Source organism: Schistocerca nitens, chromosome 8, assembly GCF_023898315.1.
Source record: "Schistocerca nitens isolate TAMUIC-IGC-003100 chromosome 8, iqSchNite1.1, whole genome shotgun sequence".
Lineage (NCBI taxonomy): Eukaryota > Metazoa > Arthropoda > Insecta > Orthoptera > Acrididae > Schistocerca > Schistocerca nitens.
In genome coordinates this window covers 518,201,304-518,222,409 of record NC_064621.1, presented here as the reverse complement: position 1 = coordinate 518,222,409, position 21,106 = coordinate 518,201,304, and the positions used below count along the sequence as shown (strand labels likewise).

Genomic DNA, 21,106 nt, shown 5'->3' with positions numbered 1-21,106 from the left:
AATGGAAAAACTGGTAGAAGCTGACCTTGGGGAAGATCAGTTTGGATTCCGTAGAAAGGTTGGAACATGTGAGGCACTACTGACCCTACGACTTATCTTAGAAGATAGGTTAAGGAAAGGCAAACCTACATTTCTAGCATTGGTAGACTTAGAGACAGGTTTTGACAATGTTGACAGGAATATTCTCTTTCACATTATGAAGGTGGCAGTGGTAAAATACAGGGAGCAAAAGGCTATTTACAATTTGTACAGAAACCAGATGGCAGTTATAAGAGTTGAGGGGCATGAAAGGGAAGCAGTGGTTGGGAAGGGAGTGAGACATGGTTCTAGCCTCTCCCCGATGTTATTCAATCTGTATATTGAGCAAGCAGTAAAGGAAACAAAAGAAAAGTTCGGAGTAGGTATTAAAATCCATGGAGAAGAAATAAAAACTTTGAGGTTTGCTGATGACATTTTAATTCTGTCAGAGACAGCAAGGGACTTGGAAGAGCAGTTGAACGGAATGGACAGTGTCTTGAAAGGAGGGTATAAGATGAACATCAACAAAAGCAAAACGAGGATAGTGGAATGTAGTCGAATTAAGTCAGGTGATGCTGAGGGAATTAGATTAGGAAATGAGACACTTAAAAGTAGAAGATGAGTTTTGCTATTTTGGGAGAAAAATAACTAATGAAGGTCGAAGTAGAGAGGATGTAAAATGTAGACTGGCAATGGCAAGAAAAGTATTTCTGATGAAGAGAAATTTGTTAACATCGAGTATAGATGTAAGAGTCAGGAAGTCGTTTCTGGAAGTATTTGTATGGAGTGTAGCAATGTATAAAAGTGAAACATTGACGATAAATAGTTTGGACAAGAAGAGAATAGAAGCTTTTGAAATATGGTGCTACAGAAGAATGCTGAAGATTAGATGGGTAGGTCACACAACTAATGAGGAGGTATTGAATAAAAATGGGGAGAAGAGAAATTTGTGGCACAACTTGACTAGAAGAATGGATCGGTTGGTAGGACATGTTCTGAGGCATCAAGGGATCACCAATTTAGTATTGGAGGGCAGCGTGGAGGGTAAAAATCGTAGAGGGAGACCAAGAGATGAATACACTAAGCAGATTCAGAAGGCTGTAGGTTGCAATAGGTACTGGGAGATGAAGCAGCTTGCACAGGATAGAGTAGCATGGAGAGCTGCATCAAACTAGTCTCTGTGCTGAAGACCACAACAACAACAACAAGTCTCAGAATCTGATTTCCCAGTTTTAAAACAAAATTTCACACAAACTCATTGCTCCGAGCATTTTCATGCAGACAGAATCTGGCAACAAGCCCTAACGGACCCGCAGTCAACCAGCTGCCACAATGAAATGAATATAGGAAACAGTTTCCTGTCAGAGGGCGTTCAAGGACAAGGCAATGACTGACTCCCCACCCTCCGTGTACCTGCCTTCCAAACCATTAAGCAGTAGCAGATCCATTCTTAAAAATTTCCAATCACACCTCATATATGCAAGAATGTGTATTAACACAGCAAGATTTCTGGAATCAATAAATCAATAGAAGCTAAATCAAAATCAGAAACTACAGTCAAGCACAGTTCAGAATATCCATATATTTCTCATCAATTTACGTCAGCTGGGTAAAAGCATGGCAGACGTACTATCTGGTGCTCTGTAAACTCAGATTTTAATACCCCAGAAAACGCTTTTTAATAATGACTACAAAAAAAGAATTCATACTTAAAAGCTCGAGTTGTTCCTGCATTTAAAGCAAAAGCTTCAAAACTCCATTTATTTGAGACAATTTATCTTGCTGAAACATGCTTCATGTATGCTTTCATATGTGCCCGAATCCTTATTAACACTGCTGTAGCGCAGTACTTATTCATCATATTCGATTCCATGGGAATGTTTGTGCACCACGACCGTGATGTAATTCAGGACAGAAAGAAAGTCAGCATTGGATGTAATGTCATCCGCCTTTTTTACTGCACTGCAGATTTAGATATCAACGGACAGTGCAGCTATCATCAGTGCATTACAAGTAGTCATGTAAACTCAATGTAATTATAATGACACATTTTCCAATGTAACTCATGCATGTACAAGCATTAGTCCAACTAATGCTTGTACATGCCCGAGTTAGAGTGGAGAGTGTGTCATTATAATTGTGTAAGCCTACACAACTATTTATAATGCACTGATGATAGTTGCACTATTAGCTGAATCCAAATGTGCAATGCAATAAATAAGACAGATGACATTATGACTGATGCTGACCTTCTTTCTGTCCTGCAGTACTTGTTAATAAAACTCTGATCAGATCCAGGGGCTCACCCACCATTGGTCAACCACTATGATATCCTCTGCTTGTGTCACTTGACATCAGTGTGGGTGTTCAGACTGCAACATTCTCTCACTTAAAGCTGTGAAAAGTGATGTATTGACTTCGAAATTGCTTCAAAGATCCCTTCATTAGGTCACTTTGCCTACAACGGTGAAGCACATCGCAACCAGGGTTTTTGAGGCATACGTAGGAACTGCTAACTGCAAAAAGGGAACAAGTTTACTTCCACTCATTTTACAGGAAAGAGAAAAACCTCTACAGCAAAATTATTCTACATTTTTCTACAGACATGCAGCTGCAAGGTACTTTAGATTATCTAATTTTTATGCACCTTTGTGTTAGCAGCAGCGTAAAAAAAATGTTTTTTGGAACTGGACATGTTCCCTTGTTTACAGTTACCAATGTAAAATAAAATGAAAATCCTTATATTTGTAGAATGCAAGTTTATGTTAGATATTTTCCTCACCTTTAACATATTTTAAGCATTATTACATCAAAATAAATACACAGACTTAAAAATTCTCCTCAATTTCATCCCTCTCTGTTGTTGGATATGTCTGAATTTCGTTCCAAAACTGCATCTTTTCTTCCAAAGTCTAAATTAATTTTTTTTTAAATATAATACATTTTTAAGATGTTTGTGCATAGTTTGGCTTTGTAGGCAGGTTCCTTGGGAAGTTCAAAGTTCATCCGAGTATTCCTCAAATAAAACTATCAGCTGGCTGGCTATTGACGTTGATCTTAAACTGAACTACCTGTGGTGTATCTTTGCTGAAACTAAATTCATGATACTTTAATAGGGCTAAATAAATCTTTTGCTCTTATGGAACACCTTTTCCATAAGAATCATTACTAAGGCAACTGTTTTAACAGAATTTTGGCCACCAAGTATTCTTTCTATTTTCATAAGAACACTAACTTTATCTTTCTTCTGTGAAGAATCCAATACAAGGTGTATTCAGTTTTCTCCTGATGGTGCCACGACATGTTCCCTTTTTGCAGTAAGCAGTGAATTATAGTTGTTGCTAGAGACACTTTAATGACTGTGGATGAGTTTCATATGTGTGGTAAATGACAGGCTTCCCAAGTTGGATTTCACAAGAAAATGAATTTTAAAAATTCTGGAGATGTTTACTTTCTGCTGTCAGCAACTCGTATACTAACCACAAAGAGAAAAAATATAAAGGAGACTATAAAGTACGTTTAGCACCTGCTGCCATCTGTTATATAAGAACATCCCATTTTTCCATAGTAGCATAACCAAAACCAGTGTCATCTAGAGTATATCTCTTTAATTGGTTGAGTATTTTTAAGTGGAATGTTGTAAATGTACAAAATATAAAATCTTTCATACCTCCTGCACTGACCAGCTACAAAATACTGATCCACAATAAAACAGCATTGTTACAGTTTCCATCTCCACAGCACAAATATTAGTTTCTCCTGTGAGCAACATCACAATTATTCCTAGACTGTTACAGTTTTGCAAGTTCATTTTGGCACCCAAGGTGTAATCAAATTATAAAAATGGTTAACTTTTAAGCAGTCAAGACTTTGACTTGAATTTAGTCTTTCAAGTGGCATAATACTACTACATTCATGTCATTATACATTCAGGACGTAAGTACGGGAGAGTTGCCTTTGTGAACATGTAACAGTGAAAACTGGGAAATACGAAGTGTGATGGGATGAAAGGCAATTAAATAATGAAGACTGATTATCAACTGTACAAAAGAGTCCACTTTATTTTTTCATAACTTTCTGTTTTGTTCTAGTTTTGCTGCCAAATACAAGTAAGGTGAAACACAAAAATAGTACAAACAGGTCTCTTACTTTCAGGGCTTGAAATAACAATTTATTTAAAGATACTAAGAGTGAAACAAAATAAAAACCCAAACCAAATAAAAAGCTGCAAATAAAGGAAGGACCCATAAAATATAACACAACACAATCTCACATGCAAAGTAAATAAAATCTGGTAGTACTAACATGCAAGTTCAACTCACAACACAAGAATCAAAAGTTTTAAGACACAAGAGTTACAACAAACTGATGCAGAATTGCATCCTGAAAATCTCTCATGTAGTCATACATGTGACATTGCACTAATACAAATGAAATGCCAATCTTTACTCAGTTTGGTTAGCTACAGCCCACTGGCTCAGAGAGAAAGTCATTTTATTCCAACTGAATACAAATGTATCACCATCAAGGAAACTGCTGTCAAATATTCAAACATATCACAACAATCATTTATATATGGCAACTTAGAAAATTAAAAACTGCTTTGTACAAAATGTGTTTAAAACACTTATTCTTCTAAGCTAAAATAAAATATAAACTATAAAAAAGCTCTCCATGTCTTAACTATAGTCACAGGATACTATGAAAAAGAATATTATTTTACAAAAAACACGCTAAACAGAAGAAAATGAAGTTATCAATAGACTATCACATTATTACTCAATGCATTAAAATATTCTGTTCACTTCTACAGGGAATATTTAAAATATAACTGGTCAAGAGTGAAATTACTTTCAAATTAAATAATATCAGTAAGTTAAATTCTATTTCTAAAGTATCCATAAAACATACATTAATTAAGTTTAGAATTAATTTAATAAAAATTTACATAAAAGCTCTGCTTTTCACATTTCTGTTTCTTAATTACAGTCACATAAATGGCACAGATTATTTTTAAACTGCTGGTACGAGGCAGCAGGGTAAATTATTTGTCATGCACATATGATGAATTGTGTACAGTGTATAGAGATTTTTTGTACAGAAGCCAGGATCCTCAGAACTTATATTTTGCTGTTTTTCCACTATGAACAAATACTGAATTAAGCGTTCTATTTTCATGTCATTTTGAACTTTGATCCCTAGTTCAGAAACCTGCAAACAATAGAAATCAATATAGGATACAACATGACGACTCCAACAAATCACAAAACTCCTGACAAAATAATTGTGCCAAAATAAATCCTTGTAATATTTTGCAGAGAAAGCATTGGCATAGGTAAAATTCAGTCAACATGAAGAGTACAGAAAAGGCACTTACTCAAGTGCTACACCACAAAGGAATAACTAATCATAGAAATATCTTAATCTTTTTTCACACTGTAAAAGTTTACCATTGTGGCATATAGCATATTCTTCTTATTATACATATATTTATCTCATTAAGTACAAACAAGAAACCTCTACTGTGATATGGCAGTTCCAGATATGGCCAAATCCTTCTGGAAATTCAGTGTTATAAATGTTTTAGCCAAACTGCTGAATAGTTGTTTAGTCTTCTCTTGGCACAAGGAAAACATAGAATTTACTCATCCATGTAAACCTATTTACAGCAATGACCTTTTTTTTTGCTTTCAATTGTATTAGTGAAAGAGTGCCCTACATCTTCACAGAAGATATTTTTAAAATATATATAAATATGTATGTATAGTATCCACATATATACATACATAGTGATGCTGATTTCATTAACAAGCACATTTTAAATGCCAGATTGTAGTTAAATACATATAAAAGAAAATATTCTATCCACAGTATGTTCCACTTTCATTTTTAAGTAAACGCACAGCTGCCACCGTGTAAAATACTACATAATTTTACTTCTCACCACGAAAATATTTGACTAAAACAGAGATCAAAAATTGCCACTCGATTCAATTTTCATTTACTATTTAACTTCATTAGACTTCTTTATATTTCAAATGGTGTAGATATTAACACTAGGGATGCCATGTCGATTGCAACTATATACTTGAGTATATAACTTTTCAATCTGAAAGTGTACACGCCAACTGACAAACTCCTTCCAATAACAAATTTAGCTCTCATTTGATCACAATAAAAATATAATCTAGTGGTGTAATTCGAGCTTCAATACCAACTTAGTAGTATCACAAACATTCTGTCATCTGGCATCCCTGGCACCGCTGACAAGAGTCCAGAACACTTACTGTGGAGGAGCTGTTTGCCCACCCACAAGGGTCACTTATAACAAAAATAATACTTGATGAAACATTAATGTACAGATGTCAGCGGTTCTAGGCACTGTTGGAAAGTGTTTCTTTCATTTATTCAGTCCTTCACCAGCCTATAGATATGGTGTTGAGCACCATGTTCAGAAGTTGACACCTCAAACACATAAGCTGTACACAGGAGAGTTTCTTGGGTTTCACGATTTGTGACCACCTAGAAAAGAAAAATAGCACATTGTATATATACTGAAAATCTGTAGCACTCATTCATGACAATTTTAAGCTTTATCAGACAATTATATAACTTTCAATTTTTTTTTTCAGAGTTTGCCTCTTTTAAGAGAAACAGTTACAATTAAGCTATGTACTCTCAACGTCTGTAGGTGGGACTTACCTGTAGGATAGTGAAATTCTCAAGTACACTGTTCATCATGTACTTTTCAGGCAAGTGTTTCAACTTGTGGATGAAGTTGATCATGTATTCACACATTGGTGAGCGATGAATACGGTACACAAACCGTCCATTTTCGAACCTTGCATATTCTGTTTCAACCTTTTCCACTACTTGTTTACCAAATGAACATACCTTTGTAGAACAAGTAATAGTCATATTTTCATTACTTTCATACCTGCAATAAAAATTTTTTTCTTAGAAATAGCAATTCTTATTATAAATACAGATGAAGTAACAGCTATTGTCAAATATTTGTGATTGTCAAATACTTGTAGTTTTGTTCACATCATTAGTAAGTGTTGTAAAGAGCATAATAATGTTTTTAGTTAGCATATATATGGGTTGCACAACAAAACTGAAACACCATGAAAAATGTATGCATTAACAGAAATGCAGAGGCTAGCCAAATCTGTAGGTTCCACTGTTGTATTTGGTCACAAAAGGCACATGCACAGCACAGTGTCTTCAACATGTTGTGAGGTGTGTAGGATCAAAGGAAGAAGTTTTAGTCTAAACCTATTGGTGCAGTAGCTGAATTTACAATGATATCGGTTGAATATTCATAATTAATTACTGTAATACTACTTAATGTGTTTGTTAAAAAATGGTGGAGAGTACCAATGTAGAAATGATGAACTATATTCATGCTTTGAGTGGCAAGGATCATACCTACACTGCTGGTGGACAGCAATACAACTGCATGGGAGGTAGTTTTTTTTAGTTCAAGTACTTTCATCATCCATGCACTTTTTTACCATCATAAAGAACGGGAAGTGTTGATGTGTGTGTTTTTGAAGGGTCTTGGGTTCTTAAATTTGCTGATTACAAACAACGGCAATTTGCAGTCACCCCTTGCATTGCTACAGGTTGGAATAGTCAGCCTATCCTTTGCTAGTCTTCTTCCTGGGACTGTTCCATTGTCAGAGGCAAGGTTTTTTTGAAGCAGCATTTTCTAGTTTGGTTCTGTTTCATCCATGTTGTACAAGTGGCTAATTACCAGTTGATTTTCTGAGACTATATTTCAAAATTTTCAACAAATTCCCTACTTGTACTATTGTCAACAGAAAATTTTTCACCTGAAATAACAACTTGCCTAATGCTGTGACAATTTTTCCACAGGTGAAGCCAACATTCACTTGCTTGGAATACGTCATCTTCACCACCCAGTTTTTGTTGCAACTGAATTGCTGTTTCTTTTATGATGGGGCCTGATAGTGGGGTCCCCTTATATCCTTCCTGACAAAACTGAGTCCCCACAGCATCTTACATGAGCTTGAGTTTTGATTTTTTCAATGCTTTTCTAGTTTTTAAGTTTTTGGACAGAAACCACATATTGATCATACAGTGCTGATAGCCCATAAACTGTCAAGATCTTTCGTGCAACATTAAGAGGCAACCCACTGGAAACAATTATGCAAGTACATCATAGTATTATCATTACCTTAATTTTTTAATGACACAAGTGCCCATTAAATTAGTAAGCCATAGTGAAATGTGATTTGCCAACATATTTTCCTGTGGATTTTTTTATCACTGTACTGGGGGATAGATAATTGCTGGCAATTGTTCACTGCCATCAAATTTAGACGGACATGAAAGAATAAAATAAAGCTTCAGCACATCAATTAACTCGGTCCGGCACACAGTTTTAATCTGCCAGGAAGTTTCATGTCTGCGCACTCTCCACTGTAGAGTGAAAATTTCATTCCATTTTTGAATATTAATTACAAATTAGTAAATTCTCCCCAAAGGTAACTTGAGTCCCAATAAAAACAAAAGAAACCAGTGATGGAATTAATTTAAAGAGAGAAGACTTTTGGAAGTTTATAAAAGAGATTTAAATACAAAGATTTTAATGATTTGCTACTAGTTACCAGGACGAAAGAAACAAAGTTCTGAGATGCAATAATTTAGCATTATGACTAGCTTGACAATATTTTCTGAGTAGACTTTCATACAAAATAAAAATAATTGAAGAAGGAAACATTATCCTTACAGGTGATTACCATCTAAAGACCCATTTCATTGCAAAATATCTGAGAAAATAAAATAAATAACAAAAAAAAAATATTTATGTTATACTGAAACAAAAGAGAGAGAAATGGTTGTGTCAATAAAAATTGCATGACTGACTTAGTGTTCAATTATCTCTCATTTGAAATGGTCAACATTAATTCACAATCTAAGGAAAAGCTGTGTCATTATGTATTATAGTGTATTGTAAGTAAAGGAAATTCCTTAAGCAGCAGGTCTGCTCAGGATTAATTAACTTTGAGAGATGGGTTGTTATTGGACATTATATTTCATTAGAAAGATACCCAATTACATTTCATGAGCTTGATCAAAGGCAAAGTTAAAACTACTGTCGAATTAATTTTAATCATTTGTTATTTTAAATAAAGCACATAAGCTACATGTTGTTATTTGATGTTGAGTAAAACAGCCAATATATTCTGTTGTATCCTTGTATATCCATACAGATTGCTTACTGCTGTGTGTCATTTTGCAGAATACAAAAGCAGAGGTTCGACAGTACTACGTCGTTCAATAAAACATTTAACTGTAGCAAATGTTGTCTACTCATTATTGAAAAGTTAAACTGTGCACTTGCAACTGGCTAATGGCAGCTAGTACTAAGGCAGTTCATATGCAGTGTTACACATAACTGCTTGTATTCATAAGAAATTTAAATAAATTAAATAAAAAATAAACTTGTGCACGATCAGAGTAATACCAAATTTATGAGCAGGCTATATATACATATTTATATTTCTCCATATACGTGCGCATGTCATAAGAGTTGTTTCCTGTAGAGGTTGTGAAGCATCGTTCACTACCAATATATAATTCGTGTAAAACAGTACAAGAAGTGTTGACTGCAGCCAAGATTGTATAATTAACCACATTACAAGAAGTGGGGATCCGGAACTGCCAATTCATAAAGTAATGTTTGTTTGAGATGTAATTGCATAGGTACTCTTCCATCAGAAAAGGTCAAAACACTGTCCTGCAATGTTGAGAGAGCATTGTGTCAGAGCTAAGCTGATTTGAATGTGGGAAAATTGTTGGTGCTCATATGGTGTGTGCTTCCATAATCAAGGAAGTCAGAGTGTTTGATATGGTGCCTCTTGAAACACTATAGATGTATACCGCATATAGGAAAGTGGAAAATCATCTGCTAAATCACAACATGAACGAAAGTGTGCCGAGTGATCAAGATGGTCAGTCACTGAAGAATATTGTAATAAAAAACAAGAGGGCGACAGCTATAAAAATCACTGCAGAATGGAATGTCGCACTCACGTACTCCTGTAAGCACAACAATAATACAAAGGGAGCTCCATAAGCATTGAATGGCAGGGTGAGCTGTAATTCTACACCAATCATCAGTGATGCAAATGCTCTTAGCAGGAAAACATGGTGCAGAAGCCATAAAACATGGACTAAGGAGCTCAAGAAGAATGTCATCTAGTCAGATGAGCCTCGTTTCACCATGTTTCCAATTTTAAACGAGTCTACATTCCAGCAGCGAAACATGGTGGGAGTTCGATGATGATTTGGCTAGTCATATCGTGTATTTTTTCGGCCCCACTTTTACTCTACAAGGTCATATAACTGCCAAGGATTATGTGACCATTTTGGCTGATCACATCCATCCCTTAGTACACAGTCTGTTTTCCATAGTAGTATTGCTGGGTTCCAAGATGATGGGGCCCCCTGTTGACACAGCTTCCACGGTGCAGGACTAGTTGTGTGAGCACCGGGATGAACTGTTGCATTTCCTTTGCCCACCAGTGCAACCAAAACTCAATATTGTTGAGCCTTGTGGTTGTCTTTGGAGAGAAGTGTGTGGGATCACTATCCACTTTTGTTATTGATACCAGAACTTGCCACTGTTTTGCTGAACGAATGGTACAAGGTACCTTTGAACCCCCTACAGGACCTGTGTTTATCCATTCAGAGACAAGTGGAAGATGTTTCAAATGCCAACCATTTTCTCCACACTGTATTACGCATGGTACAGTGTTGCTTTTGTGGTGTTTCAATTTTTTTGTCCATCCCCTGTATATATCCAATAACTATTTCATATGGCTACAATATTTTTTTAACAGAAGTGAATTCATATTTTCAAAACTGCAATTGTCGATCTCAAAGGAATGTCCCTTAAAAGGAAGCAGGACTCACTGGCTTGTAACTCCATAGAAGGCTCCAGCTTCATCCTGGATGTTAGTGTTCAGATCTGCCCAGAATTTGACAAGGAAAAATGCATTCTGCGGTCCTTTGTCATAAAGCTCTTTCAAGCCACCTTTCTTCTCAGGAAACTTATCATAAATCTGTCGGACATCAACTGCCTGTGGAACCAAGAAGTATGTTTAGTAAGGTAATAAAATATTAAATTAATAATTTAAAAAAAATTTTGTCTTGAAACAAAATCATATGTCATGCTATGCACTATGACAAAAATTTGTGTTTTTTGATGTGAATATCAGCTATTTCTAATTCAAGAACTGGACCATCACATGAAATCCTTCATCCTGCCCTGCCTCATTATTTATCACATTAGGAAGTACTAACAATATGGAAAGGATAGATTGCTACTCACACACAGAGGCAATATTGAATCACAGACATGCACAAAGAAAAGGAAGGCTAGAAATATTTAAGCTTCTGGACAAAGTGTTTCTTCAAAATTGTAGAACTCTCACACAGTCACACAACAACAATACACAAGCAAATGGCTACTGTCTTCTTAGCACCTGGAGAGAATAGTTTGTGTGTGTGTGTGTGTGTGTGTGTGTGTGTGTGTGTGTGTGTGTGTTTGTTGTTGTTGTTGTTGTTGTGTGAATGTGCAAGAGCTCTACTTCTGAGTAAAGACTTTGTACAAAAGCTTTAACATTTTTAGCATTTCTTTTCTTCGTGCCTGTGTGCGACTCAATGCCTCCTCTACATAGTGAGTAGCAATCAATCCTTTCCACATTGTTGTTATTCCATTCTTGACTTTCCATTGTTTGATTAGTATGTCAGCACACACTATTTGGTTCAATTCTAGTGTCTGATTCCACTCGTCGGCTTTGAGCAATGACGTGATACCCAAGGCAGAGACGTTACACAGAGGCAACCTATGAAAGCAACGGATCATACTCGTAAACAAACGAATGTAGCGTATGATAAAACTACAAACACAGTTTGCGTGATTAATTACTTAGCCACAAATTATATTGACAAGAATTAAAGGTAATGAAAATAAATAAGAACAGAAAAAAGAAGTATACATGTCTAAAATAAATTATTATTGTAATTTATGCGAGTAAGAAAAGCACAAAGGACCATTAAATCCAGTACAGTATAGCACATAGTGAAGTCATAATATTATGAATCAGCATTAACTTTTAATAGTGATTGCTAAATCTAATGGGATGAGTACACAAGTCACAAAAATTGACAAAAAGTGGGGTCTAACAAATACTGAAATCAGCAACTGGAACTGACCTATATAGGTTAATTCCAGTTACCGATTCCAACCATTCTACAGTTCGTTATTTAGATAGTTTTAAAAACAAGGGTGTGCATTAAATTGTTTCAGGATTTCTACATATGGTATTACTACCTTCATTACTTACCACGAAAAAGAGAAAAATTTGGAAGCTATACCTACAGCAGTTATTAATTTTTTGTAGTAGTTCTCAGATCAATAAGAAATTTAGAAATCCTAGAGAAACATAGTCCACAAATTTACAGCAAAAATGTCCAAAATTATTAACCATCAAAAAGTTGGAATTGGATTCCAGCCATTCACTGATCATTATTTAGATAGTGTTTTCAGCACTTGTGTGTAAATAAAATGTAGGTTAATATGATTTCTGCATTCCTAATGGCTATCTGAACTACTGCAAAACAGTTACTAATATTGGAATGGGTAACTAGAATTGACCTATATAGAAGGCCAGTTCTAGTTACCGATTCCAATTTTTGTAATTCACCGCAGTAGCTTTAGAGAGCAATTACAAATGTAGAAATGGTATTACGTTTCTGTACATATAACTGCAAAAATAATTTACATATGAATCATGGAGCGGTTGGAATCTGTAACTGGAATTTACCTACATAGGTTAATTCTAACTATCCATTCCAATATTTTATTTTTTGCAGATATTCATTTGTCATGTACTAGCTTTTCTTTTAGAATTTAAAGTGTCAAATTTCTCCACATTTTATGCTACTGTTTCGTGTTTTTTGTCATTCATTTAATTTTCCCCTTTTTCTGATACATGCACCTCCACTTTCCTGCACTTCTCCCATTAGATTCAATAATTAATGTAAAATTAATGCTTTTTCATAGCATATGACTTCACCCATGCGCTTTACTGCAATGCAATCTAAAGGGTCTCTGTGCTTTTCTAGTTGCAGGAATTGCGAGAATACTTCTTACCAGTCACGAAACTTTTTTAAAATTCTTGTTCTTATTTTCGTTATCTTCAGTTCGTTTCAGTATAATTCATAACTAAGTAAATAATTGCGTGAATGTGACTAATTTTATCATATGCTACATTCATTTGTTTATGACTGTGATCCATTGCTTTCATAGATTGCCTATACGTAGCATCTTTGCCTTAGGTTTGACAACATTGCTCAAAGCCGATGAGTGGAATCGGATACAAGAATTTATCCCAGTATTTCCCATAGATAATGTTGAAATGAGTGAACCTCCTTGTGCTGATCAATTAGATCCATTAGAACCACTTGCTTCTTTGTCTGCTATGCATTTAACATTGTGCAGCCTTATGTTCAATGGCAGCCATATTGTTTCTACTAAGAATCACAAATCTAGGTTTTTTTTTTTTTAAATCATTTTATTAATGGGACTTCACTTCACACAGATAATGAATGTTAAATGTTATATTATGTAATATTTATTTTGCAGCACCTGATAAGTACTGTGTTTCTCTCTTTCTCTTTTTATGCCCATTTTTATGTTCATCACACACATGATTGCATGCTCAAGCATAATTTTTACCTGCGACCTGTAGTTAATATCCTGCATAAACAAAAAGACATGAAACTTTGTGCACTCTGCAGGCTTTTCATCCTTCCTTCCAATTGATGTTTCCCACTGGCCATCTTTTCCCCTATTTACACAGCTCTGACACTCATGGAACACACAGTACATCACGTGACTCCACAGCTTAATATGTTACATACAGCTTGTCTGTTGCAAGCAATTCTATGCACCAGTTCACTTGTTCTCGTGCCCCTACAGCACTAAAAACTGGGGCTTTCATAGAGATCCACACCAGAACCAATGCATATACATTAATCAACTGTCATTCTCTATTTACATCCTGGGGTCTAATTAACAGATCACCCTTTTGTCAACCAAGCAGCTACCTTCATTTCGTTATTTTCTCAAGTGGTTACCCATGAATTGCCTCCATTCTGAAAACTGATTATTGTTCAAGTAGCACAGCAGTTGCAGTTTGTTTTACTTTTTACCATCCTCTGTTCATGATGTCATGATCTGCTTCTAACCACCTTTCTCTACTGCCTTTAAAATACACCTTTCTTATTTCATTGTCCAAATTTTTCTACCCACACGCCCAGAAGAAATTTACATCAGAGATGCAATTTCTCAGGGTTATCTGAGGAATGTAATGCAGCGGTGTATCATTTATACAGTTTCTGTCAACAGTTGTTTTCAATACTTGCTAGGTATGAAAGATTAAATGCTGCATCAAATCTGAGCAGCAGTGGTACATCCTTTACACTGAAATTATTTTCAACTTCCAAAATAAACAACTATAAAAATATTGTCAGTAATTTAGAATGGGTGGGGAAAACACACACACACACACACACACACACACACACACACACACACCAGGTATTACCTGCCAAGGTTTCATACTCATCACATACATAGAACAGAAATCAGTTTTTTCTCATATCAACAATCTACTTACCTCTAACAGTGGCACAGAGTAGCTGGCTGATTCACCTATGTGCACAAACAAATGTTTGTGGTACTGAAACAAGGAAAAAAATATTTTTAAGTAAAATAACTCCTTAAACCTGCAGAAATAACAGTATATTCAAATAGCTTGTTCTGTCAACAATTTTGCAGTCAAAATTTGTAGTTTGCAGTGCAGGAGCAGTGACAGTCATAAAAACAGTAATTCTAAAATAATACCAGAAGTAAAGACCATAAATACATAAACCACATGATTTAAATAATTTAAGAAGAGAAAACAACAACAACTCACTGAGCAGTAAAAGCACTTAGTCGTCAAAAGGAACATAAACAAGATTGAAAACTTCACACTGCAGTCAGCCGGTACTACAGCATTCGCTCGTGTGTGTGTGTGTGTGTGTGTGTGTGTGTGTGTGTGCGCGTGTGTGTGTGTGTGTGTGTGTGTGTGTGTGTGTGTGCGCGCGCTCTATGGAACTTCTCAGGCTTGTGTAAGTGCACTTTAACTACTCAATGCTTCTACTATTCAGCAAGCTGTTACCTTTATCCTTAAATCATTTACATCCTACTAAGTCTTTTCGTTAACATATTTAAATCACAAAATACTCATTACGATAAAAGGTAAAGGCTGGGATACAAGACTGCTGATACAGCGCAACCCTTCTATCCACCGCGGCACTGGGAGACGGAGGGCTGGGACATTCCTCACCCCGACCACCCTTTACCCCTGGGAAAGATCCCCAGTACTCATTTTGACATGAGGCTGAGTGGACCTCGAGCCATTCCGGTGCGACTGGGAAAGAGGAAAAATCCCTACCCATATTTGGTTTGAACTTGGGATCTCCAGGGTCAGAGTGTAGTGTTTTAGCCACAAGGCTATTATGGCTCCCAAATAAACTATGAGGAAGGAAAAGTAAGATAGGCATTTGCTTCTCATTCTCTTTGCACTAAAAGTCAATCAATCAAATAATGTTTTATTATTAGTTTCTATGTAACAGGGGAAAATCAGTAGCAACTAATCACTCGAGTTGAAGAAAGCTAAATTTATCTGTACATGAATTTTTTTTTTTTTACTATATGAAGTTTACTGCCACAGAAACTATGCCAAAAATCTGTTCTGGAGGACTTAATCCCAGTTTCTAATTGCAGATATAGAGTAGAGAATTTAGGAGAACTTCAAAAAATAGTGTCGAACTCTGATGTCAGTCTGTCTTCAATCTTCACAGTTTAGGTAAGTAAAATCCCAAACACTGACAAAAATAGCACCATTATCTAATCACTTTTATTATATTTCCTGCATCCTTATTTACTTTTGCCTATTAAAAGTATTTGTGGTTCCACTGGGGCATGGGACGGAAGACCAAGCTGTTTGGTCCTACACTACAATAATATGGCATCCACGGATGAGTAACACATAAACAAACTCAGAAGCGTAATTCCCTAAAAGACAGATCGACCATTTGTGTATCATCCAACATTACTGAAATCAAGAATTTTAATGTTAAATATCCACATAATTAAATGAAATCTGATAACTTCCCCATTTCGTCTGAAGAGTAAGTCCCGGTGTGTCTTTCTCGCAGTTTCAGCATGAAGATACAACAGATTTGTGTTATCTTGAATACAGCAGTATACTCTGAGCTTATCACAAAGATAATAACACAGTAATGAAAAGGTGCATTTTTCTTGGGTAATTATTTACATTCACTTTCATTGGAAGACTGAGTAATCATGTGAATCTACAAGAACAAGTGCCACTTTCATCAATGATTAATTAAGTAAACTGATTATGTATCTTTTATAAGCAGATTACTGCTTAATCATTGCAGTAAGAACTACATGTCCAAAAACTTACAGTATCGGCATCTTGCTGCTGTTCCATGAAGGCAGAGAATTCAACGAGACGGAGCTTATGCGTTGCAATAGCACGACCTTCCCATGGAGGTGGTGGTGGGGCCTGCAGTGTCATGTCACTGGAGGACACAGCTGTTGCTGGCTTCCCACCATAAGGAGGTTGTGCAAAAGGCTTAACACTGTAAAACAAACAACAATCTCAGTAGTTATATATAGTTTTATTATGATAATAGAATAGTAGAAATGGTCTCTTTAACATAAAAGAGATTTGAACTGTGAATATTCACAATGCAAATTGTAATTAAAAAGAAACAGAAAAATTCTATTTACAGAGAGCAAGCAGATACAAGCTTACAGAGAAATATTGAGCGAAAAAGAGTAAATGGCTGAAAGGACTCATATTATGGAGGCAGTCATCAAAAGTTTGGGACTTTATCCGAATTTGATAAGGCAAGTTAAACAAGAATTTTTGCCCAAGATTATGGATTTAATTAAAAGAACTTTTACTTCACTCCAGGACAAAGGAGGCACAGCCAGACAGACCAATAGAGTATAATAGTTTGGTGAAAAACAGGAAAGAGATAGAAATGATGAGACTAAGCTAGGACTAATTGAAAAAGTATATCAACTTATACATATGTTCATATCAGCTTGATAACTAGAATTTTATTCCCACCTACATTTGACTATAGTACTAGTTTCCTACATATGAGGTGTGATCAAAAAGTAATAGGATTTTTTCAAAATTTCATGTGTTTTATAGATCCTATTTTAATTTTTTTATCTTGTTGGTAAACATGTTTCTCATATATGTTTGCATATTCTTGCTGTTTTGAATATTTAGTTTATTGTTGACAGTAAAAAATATTACACGCGTTTTCAAGTGCTCGGCAAATTTTTTTCTTTCGAAAAAGGTGGATTTAAGAATTTGCATTAAATTTTGCTTGCAAAATGGAATAAAGTGCAGCATCACATTCGGAATGTTGCCTGTGGCTTTCAGCAAATCTGCTATGTGTAAGTCAAGAGTTTACGATCGGTATAAAGATGCTGACTGCCCTGGACGCCATAGCACGTAATTACTGACAACAGTGTGGAAGAGCTGCTCCCCCAAAAACTGAAAGAGTAAGAACGAAACCTGCACGTTGACTTACTGAAGAACTAAAACAGCCCATAGATCTACATCTACATGTATACTCCACTAGACACCACGTAGTGTGTGGTGGAGGACACGGCTCACACCAAAGTCATATTCCCCCCCCCCCCCCCCCCCCCCACCCTCTGTTCCACTCACAGATTGCGCAGGAGAAACGACTGTCTGAAATCCTCAGTACGAGCTCTAATTTCCCTTATCTTTGAATGGTGATCATTGTGCGATTTGAAAGTTGGTGGTAATAATATATGCTCTACATCCTCGGCAAAGATCGGATTTTGGAATTTAACGAGCAGTCACTTCTGTTTAGCACGTCACCTATCTGCAAGTGTTCCCCACTTCAAACTTTCTACGAGATTTGTAACACTCTCGTGATGGCTAAATGCACCGGTCACAAATCTTGTCACTCTTCTTTGGACCTTCTCCATTTCTTGAATCAGACCCAACTGGTAAGGGTCCCATAAAGACAAACAATACTCTAGATCTTGGAGACATTGCACATTAGGCATATAAAGTACACCCTATGACTGTAAATCATACTGCTTATAAGCAGAAGTGAAACAGTCAGTCAAGCTGTGAGAAATGCTAAACTCAGGCAAGCCGATATATTAAATGAAAACAAAAGAGCAGCTGTTCAATGGAAAAATCGGCACGGTCTTGGCATAGGCAAAGTAAAAGCTGCAGTTGATCCTATTGTTCGAGCTGAAGAACTAAACCAGTACTTCACATTAACTACAGTCACAATTGCACCACAAATGAAACAGAGTCTCACTGATTGTTCATGGGAGTAAATGACTGTAGCCACCAAAAATACTTTCCATGCATGTTACTTGTAATATTGTCAAAAAGATATCATTTATATTAGATCAGTGTCTACTGGACAAGGTGGGATGGCATTCCAAATTATGAAGTATATTACTGACCCATTACTGCCCAGTATAACAGCTATCTTCAATCACTCCTAAACCACAAGTGTTTTCCCGGAAGTCTGGAAACAGCAACTAGTTACGTCACTACCTAAAACTGACATTGCCACAGACCTCTTTGATTTCTGATCTATTTGCACTGTTCTTGCACAGACCAAGGCATAACAATATGTAGTCAACGACCAGCTAACGAACTACTTAATTATAAACAAGCTAGTAGATGAATACCAGACAGGTTTCCATAAACGACACAGAACATCATCTGACTTAATAAAGGTAACATATGACCTGAAGCTTGCTATGGATGACAAGAGATGACTATCATGTGCTTCTTAGTTTCAGCAAAGCCTCTGACATGCTCTACTTTGACATTTTATTTGCCAAATGTAGCAGCCTAAATTTCTTACCAAGTACTATGCAATGGTTTTGCTCACACCTACCACTTTGCTAGCAACGCATAGCACTGTGAAGTTGCAATGGAGACAGGTAGTATCAAGCATGCCCTAGGGTCCGGTATTATGTACTATACTCTTTCCACTGTATGCCAATGACATGTCATCAGTTTTGTCCTACTACAAACACCACATATATATACTGAGAACCTCCAGTTATACCTCAGCGCAACACCAATAAACCTGAAGATGGCTACTGTGAATCTCAATACCGATCTGTGTGCATTGTTAAGATTGGTGCAAACCCATCCAAAACCCAAGAGGTACTGGTTGGTCATTCTAGGCTCATGAGCCCCAAATATTGGGAATCCCTACCAACTGTAATCCTAATGGCACAAAGATCAGCTTCTCTCCCTCAGCAAAGAGTCCAGGAGTAATGACAGATGAAAATTTAAATTGGACTGAGTACATAACTGCAGTGTGCAAGAAGGCATCAGTATCTCTCCACCCCCAACAAAAATATAAAAAGCTCTTACTTCTTGGCCCGAAAAAGAAACTTGTACAAACATTTATACTTCCAATTACTGATTACAGTGATGTTATCCTGTGAGGTCCTTATCAGTAAATCTTACACAGCTTGGAACTGGTTATGAATGCCTGTGTCTGTTATATTTGTGATGTTCAAATCTTTCATCATATGTTTTTATCATATGCACAGACAGCTATCCTGGCTGCATGCAGATAAGCAAAGAGATTTCCATACAGTCTGTCTTCTCTACTGTCTTATCAATGTACACTGTCCCTCATATCTCTCCTCAACCTTAACACAATTGTCTGAACAATATGGCAGAAAAACTCATTCCCAACAGAACAAAATCCTTTCTGTCCACACCATCATTCCACCACTTTCCCGATGCCAGATCGTCCTCATTTCCTGTTATTCTTAGTTGGTGCAGTCCCCTTAAATATCCTTTCCCCAGAACCCGCTGTATCAGGAAACACATATTTTGTACACTTATAAATTATTATCATTACATTTATTATTGTCATCATCATCATCATCTTCATTTATTACTACTATCATTATTAGTGACAGCAACAGCAATATTACAAATACTGCCAGTATTAACTTTATCAGTTCACAGTCAGTATTACTTACTTACATTGCCTCTATAAACACTCAAATAATTTTAATATCATTTTTCATACTGTTATTTCTTACGTAACTATGACGTAAATGAGGTACTGTTTGTGTGAAACTTTGGTCCAATATAAGACGGCCTGATGGCCTGAATTGGAACAGGTTAAATAAATAAATAAATAAAGATAAATAAAAAATGTTACATGCCTGCATCTCTGTTTGCTTATATTGCATATTCAAGGATTTTCAATAGCTTCTGATACAATAAATGTGAATTTTTTTTCTATTGTTGGTAAAACATAGGAAATTGTCAATGCTCAAGTTTGCATGAATTCATCTATACAAAGAAAAGCTCACAATTCGACGTAAAGTTGATCGTTGGGTGTGTGTGTGTGGGGTGTGGGGTGTGGGGTGTGGGGTGGCTGGGGTGGGGGGGGGGGGGGTCAGGTCCAGATTGAACAGTTTTACTGACGAAATATTTGGGGTTTGGACTCATGGCAAAGAACAAATCCACTCCTTGCAACAGTTTTAACTCTTTTCCCAACTCAAGATTCATCTGGTCCTTCTCCAAAAAAAGCCAGCTTCATGTTGACCTCCATCTCACTGGGCTTATTTCCACAACATAGTTCAAATAAAGAAATACTGGAACATGTGAGGCAATACTGACCTTATGACTTATCTTAGAAGAAAGATTAAGGAAAGGCAAACCTACGTTTCTAGCATTTGTAGACTTAGAGAAAGCTTTTGACAATGTTGACTGGAATACTCTCTTTCAAATTCTAAAGGTGGCAGGGGTCAAATACAGGGAGCAAAAGGCTATTTACAATTTGTACAGAAACCAGATGGCAGTTATAAGAGTCGAGGGGCATGAAAGGGAAGCAGTGGTTGGGAAGGGAGTAT

The 21,106-nt window shown here is 36.2% G+C and overlaps 1 protein-coding gene across 10 annotated transcripts in view; it reads right to left on the bottom strand.

The window, feature by feature from the left end:
* Positions 1–2,828: 2,828 nt before the first annotated feature.
* LOC126199361 (transcriptional enhancer factor TEF-1) overlaps positions 2,829–21,106 on the bottom strand; it is an 835,913-nt gene continuing 817,635 nt past the window's right edge. For 5 of the 10 annotated variants that reach the window (XM_049936227.1, XM_049936231.1, XM_049936236.1 and 2 more), the window contains 5 exons: positions 16,599–16,776; positions 14,739–14,801; positions 10,966–11,132; positions 6,721–6,955; positions 2,830–6,540 (listed from right to left, as the gene is read on the bottom strand). In XM_049936227.1, the coding sequence (XP_049792184.1) occupies positions 6,427–6,540; positions 6,721–6,955; positions 10,966–11,132; positions 14,739–14,801; positions 16,599–16,776 (757 nt within the window). In that variant the 3' untranslated portion in view covers positions 2,830–6,426. Of the gene's footprint in view, positions 6,541–6,720; positions 6,956–10,965; positions 11,133–14,738; positions 14,802–16,598; positions 16,777–21,106 lie in introns of all 10 variants that reach the window. The other 5 variants (XM_049936230.1, XM_049936237.1, XM_049936232.1 and 2 more) reach the window with 3 other exon arrangements.